This window comes from Podarcis vaucheri, assembly GCF_965113315.1.
Source record: "Podarcis vaucheri genome assembly, chromosome: 1".
Lineage (NCBI taxonomy): Eukaryota > Metazoa > Chordata > Lepidosauria > Squamata > Lacertidae > Podarcis > Podarcis vaucheri.
Genome location: NC_138759.1, coordinates 119,586,674 through 119,592,673, shown reverse-complemented (window position 1 = coordinate 119,592,673; position 6,000 = coordinate 119,586,674). Strand labels below are relative to the sequence as shown.

Here is a 6,000-nt window from a genome sequence, read left to right as displayed (position 1 = left end):
TGCAGCCTGAGGAGCCTTCGTCCCTTTCTGTCAAAGAGAAAAACCAGGAGAAAATTAATTGTATTTAGGAAGATTGATTGTGCAAGAGAGATTTCTCTATTGTAATGTGCTTTCAAGATCTGCTGAAACTTAGTTACGTATCAGTTAAAACGTCAGGAATCCAAATAGGTAATTTTCAGCACTGGGCCACAGACAGACACTGTTAGCAGAGATAAACAAACTGGTATTAAAAAAGGCAGGCTTTGTTTCTTCCTAATGCATATCAACTGCTATATTGATTTTGGATACTGTGCAGGAATTCGATCTTTACAGTGAAAGAGAAATAAACACGTTAAATAACTTTAAAAACTATATGGTCCCAGGTGTTAGTTCAAAATAAATGATTCTGATTATCTTAAAATTCTATAAAAACAATTTATTTACAGCATTGATCCAAAACATGGACATTGTCTAAGCATGAGAACACTGAAATAAAGTATATTAAAAATTAACATTTTAAAGTCATTAAATGGTATATTTAAAATGCGATGTAACAACTGAAACAATCCATAACCACCTATTTACATGCAAATAGGCCTGATATATTTAAATTATGAAGAATGCATTATAATTGCTTCATGTGTTAAACTACAAGGGCATCTATTCTATGCACACACAAGCATGGAAAGAAATTTGAGAAATAATGGTGACCTAAAGGCTGCTTAATAAACCATGTTAAAGTGCTAAGGAGTCTGACACTGTAAAGCATAGTTTTTACAATAAAAGATGTATTGGGTTAATATGGCTACTCACTGATGCTTACCTGACTAAATCTCTCAGCACATTAAATCAAAGATACTTACAATCAGTCTTAAGATAAACCAGCTTTCAGATTTCTAGCAAAGGAAAGGCATTTCTGCTACTCTGTGAGCAAGTGTCTTTGAACACATTATCCTGAGCTATGTCAAAGTGCACCATCAAACTAAATACGCTTTTATATTTTTCAAAATGATTTAGTGTGCTTGTTGTGAAGTATCTAAATATCTGCAGCATTATTTTAATTTAAAATTTACTGGAGTTAGTCAGGCCAAACCAAATTATTATAAAAAGATATAAAAACAGTACTAATAATATCCATCACATAGCAAACTCAAACTGAAGCAGAAGCATGTTAATGGACAAAATATTGCATTTACTATCTTGAAGAACTTATGTTTTCATTAGATCAAAAACAGAGTTTGTAGGAACATGCATCTGAAAAGAGAGCTACCCTCTATATTAAAATATATTTACATTAAAAAAGCAAACCATTATACAGCTCAGCTTTTACTGTCCTCAGGGAATAAATTAGCCACCCTGACAGTAATCAGTTTACATCAATATACATTTTTAAGGCATATGTAAAGACTTGATATGAACACATAAAACCATCAAAATAAACTACTCCTAAATATTCAAATCTTTATTCCCCCCCCCAGCAGATTTGTGTACCCGCACAGAGTATAATCATGTTATATTGCTTTTATTGCTGAAAATGTAATCCGAGCAAAGCAAAAGGAGGAAAGAACCACCCGCAACCCAAACAAACTTAGCGAATACAAAATGAAAAGCAACATCAATTTCACTGCAGACAAACCCAGTCACACAGATTAAGCAAGCACAATACTGGTATGTCTTATCTCTGACCACAGGAGGAGGGTAGACAGATTCTACAGGATGAAGAAATTCAGACTATGTAATAGGCAGAATCAATTGTTACCTGCCTCAATCAATGCAGCTCCACTTTCACTGTTCAGCAGCTCACAAATAATTAAAGTTATCCTGGACAAAAACCTCATCTGTAATGACTAGCTAACCGCCACCATGACAAACTTCAAAGTCAGTGATATCAATCTGAATTCAATAGTGTGGAACTGGATATAGCTGATGAATAAGTATGAATCTTACCCTGATGGTCCATGCGCGCACTTCATCGGGGCCTGCAGTGAAAAAGTATTCTAGTTGGAGTGCTCCATACCCAGCCTTAATGATCTTTGGTAAAGCACTAAAATAAAATGGAAACAAGGCCATTCAACTTATACACAAGAAAAAAACCTAAATGTCTCAACCATTCCATTTTGGGAGGGGGGAAAGAGACTATCCATTCGAAAGATTCTGAATCTTTCTTCTCATCTCTACTTTTAAGCATACTGATAATTGTAATAAGTGCATAATAAAAGCTCTCAGATGCTATTCTGAAATGGCAGCCATAGAAATCATGCTTGATTTCTTCATAAATTTGGCAAAATGCAGAAAGGCAGCGTTCGGGTCTCCCGTTATTGGAGGACCCCAAGTTGCGAGAGCATTGTTATTTGACTAAAATTAAAACACTGAAATAATTTATTGCTGTTATTCAGAGAAACTAACAGCGACATATTCTCTCTCTCCCCCCAACCCAGCCTCCTCCCTGTGGATGACCAGAGAGTTTTGGTGATCGTTCCTTTTAAAAAATATACATAACTAATACCTATGGTATAATTAAAACACTGTACAGAGATGACAGATGACAGTTAAAAACTTAATTTAAAATAAATCTTTTCACTCTGTCTCATGGTAAAGAAAGGAGAAGATTCCCTCTTTATAATGGTAATTACTCTGTCATTTATTATTCTATCAGCGCAAGCAATTAAATTACTGCAAGGAAATAGTTGATAATAAAGTGTAGGGAAAATGAATGCTAATTAACCTTTGTGTCATGTTCTCTTCCAGATACTTCTGTTTCTCCTCAGCACTCATTTCTTGCAACTTGAGTTCCAAGGCCCCACTAAAAGGAATGACCAAGGCGCCTGGGTCATGCTTGTCCACCCACTCTTTAATTTTTATCAACCTGTAGACAAAAAAGGGCACAACATTATCTTGTAGTGCATGCATGACTGTACCACATTCATTATTATCAAGTAGCACATACATATTCATAAGAATTGCACGGTTTTATGATGCCATCTTTTTGTGTATTGCTTTCCAAGGTCAAGGCATTAACAGGCAGCAATTGCTTCAGGTGTACTCCATTAATATTTTACTGTTATCTGCTTTTATTCTCGCACATTATAATCTACATGGAACACGAACGGATTTTTAAACGGGCTCGAAATCTGGCTAGGGTTTGGAAGGGATCTCAAATTAAAGCTGCACATTCGAAATACACTTTAGGTGTGCTCCAAGCGTTGTGTCTTGCACTCAAAGAAGTAGGAGCATCCTAAGTAATATCATTTGGTTACAAAAACAAAAAAAAAAAATCACACCAAAAAGAGCCTTAATTCCTTGCAGGCCTTCTTTTTATTACTGTTTCCAACTGCCTAGAGCAGCTACAATTTGGAACTGTAAAAATATCTGTGGACAACAGACCAAGCAATATTCTGCCACGTGTATCGTATGGCTACAAATGCATTCAGGGTCTTTCTCCCAGTACTGCCTACATCTCCATTAACTCTACAAGGCACATCCTTTTCACTGTACTACCCCTAAACCTCTCCCACCCCCAAATATGTTTACAAATGTCATTTAGTAATAGAAGAAATGAAAGGCCTGTCTAGTCCAGCATCTTGTTCTCACAGTGGCCAGCCAGATACCTACAGAAAACCCCACAAGGACTTGGAGGGCAACAGCGCTCTCCCCACTTGTGCTTTCCAGCAACTCTACTCTCTCCATATGACCTACCAGGACCTTGAGCAAATTCTCTTCAGGTCCTTCTTCGTGTGCCTCCTCCGCAAGAGGTCTGGCAACACGAGAATGGGCCTTCTCTGCAGTGGCTCCCCATTTGTGGAATGCTCTCCCCAGGGAGATTCAGCTGATGCCTTCATTACACAGCTTTAGGCATCAGGCATAAGCGTTCCTCTTTAACCAGGCCTATGGCCGATTGACATCCGGTGCCCTTTTTAAAATATGTTGGGGAGGAGGGAATTATTGGTTTTTGTTCTTGTTTCCATTGTGTATTTTGTGTCTTTATATTGCGATTTTATGTTGTGAACCACCCTGAGACCTGCAAGTATAGGACAGTATACAAATTTAATAAATAATAATAATAATACTGAGAGAGTACACGCTAATAATGCAAGCAGCCTTCGATAATGTCATCCTCCATAAATCACCTGTTAAAATCATCCAAGTTGGTGGTCAGCGCTATTATCTTGTGGCAGGTTTCGTATGAAGGAATACATCCTTTCGCCTGTCCTGAATCCTCAGCTTCATTGCATGACCTCAGATTCTAGCATTTTGAGGGAGAAAAAATTGTCCACTTTCTCCACCCATGAACAATTTTATACATTTCTATCATGTCCGCCCTTCTTCTCCTCTTCTTCTAAACTAAAAAAGCCCCCCAAAAAATTCCTCACCAGAGAGCTGCTCCAGCCACTCGACCATTTCAGCTACCCTTTCTTGCATCTTTTCCAACTCTGCAATATAATTTCTGAGTTGCAAAAAGTAGAACTGTACACAATATTTGAAGTGTGGTTGCACCATAGGATCTGCGTAACAGCATTAGGATACTGGCAGTTTCATTTTCATTTTGTTTTCCCTACTGAACTCCCAACACGGAATTTGTCTTTTTCAAAGCTGCCATACACCTGGTCAACATTCTGAATAAACCATCCACCATCTTTTTTCTACTTAGTCACTGCGGTAGCAGCAGCGCATGTGCCAGATTTTGTAACGACCAACAATGGCAACGTTAGACTGCTTGAGCTCCCCACTACCGCTATTACCAACAAAACTGCAACAAAACATTGCAGTGTAAAATGCTCCTGTTCAGAGTTCTTACCAGTTATAGTCATGCCTTCTTCAACCATAATCCCCTCCTCAACCATTACTATTATTATTATTAGTAGTAGTAGTAATTATTGAATTTATATACCACCCTATACCCGGGCATCTTAGGGCAGTTCAGAGAATAATTAGTATTCTGTGCCAAGTGAACATTCTGTTCTCAATGGGCTGCTTTTGGGAGTGTTCCCCTCTTAGGCTTTATGTGCTAAACTAGCCCATTATTATTATTATTATTATTATTATTATTATTATTATTATTATTATTATTATCCACCCTATACCTGCAGGTCTCAGGGCGGTTCACAGGATAAAATCAGAATATAAAACCACAAAACACATAAATCAAAATAAAAACAACCCAGTAACCCCTCCTGCACTTCAATATACAAAATACTTCATTATCTATGGTTACTGTCTTGCCAGATTAAACAGCAATAACCAGTATTAGTACAATAATGCATATGTGGCAAAAGAAACAAATGGCAGTAATATTTGAGTGTAACATTGATGCTAAGTTGGTTCCGTGGAATAGATTAAAACCTTGGTGATGGGGGTAAGAAACACAACATTCCTCCACAAGCAAAAATGTCAGTGTGAAAATGGCGCTTGGTTATAAACACAGACAAGATATTAGGGTATCAAACAGATGGCACTCCAGTCCAACAGGAGGAAGCTGTGAGCAAACACATTTCCACTTGAAAACCTCCCTACCGCTTACGTATAAGGCTGCTAATGGAGCACGTTATGATCACCAGAGGTACAACCCAGTGCAGAACTCTATACATGCCCATCCTTAACAGTAAACTAGGTTCAGGCACAGCCTATCCCCTGACCTACTTGCCTATACAGTGGTGAACACAATTTCTGCACGCCATCTTCTAGGCTACCACTGGCCAATCTGGTGCTCTCTATAGGTTTTGGATGTTAACTCCATTTAGCCCCATGTGTCCAAAAAAAAAAAACCCACAACCCTTTAGGGCACTAGGTTGGGAAGGCTGATCTAGGCTGTGGAGAGAGTAATGGGCATAACAGCCTCTTGTACCACTTGTGGTTTGCCTTGGACAATGTCCAAATCCTGCCAGAAAACAAGTGATCATCAGCGGCCAGCTTAGTAAAAATGAATAGCCAGTTGACTACAGAGGAAAACAGAAGGCCTTCGGAGACAGCAGCAGAGACAACTGAGTCAGCACCCTGTAAATTAATAGCTGCTAGTGGCCAAGC

General features: G+C 38.3%; 1 protein-coding gene across 7 annotated transcripts in view; it reads right to left on the bottom strand.

The window, feature by feature from the left end:
• Window positions 1-6,000, bottom strand: part of OLA1 (Obg like ATPase 1) — a 90,436-nt gene that overhangs the window by 6,224 nt on the left and 78,212 nt on the right. For all 7 annotated transcript variants that reach the window (XM_082203635.1, XM_082203636.1, XM_082203637.1 and 4 more), the window contains 3 exons: window positions 2,705-2,845; window positions 1,927-2,023; window positions 1-27 (listed from right to left, as the gene is read on the bottom strand). The exon at window positions 1-27 is cut by the window's left edge and continues 96 nt beyond it. In XM_082203635.1, the coding sequence (XP_082059761.1) occupies window positions 1-27; window positions 1,927-2,023; window positions 2,705-2,845 (265 nt within the window). The remainder of the gene's footprint in view (window positions 28-1,926; window positions 2,024-2,704; window positions 2,846-6,000) is intronic.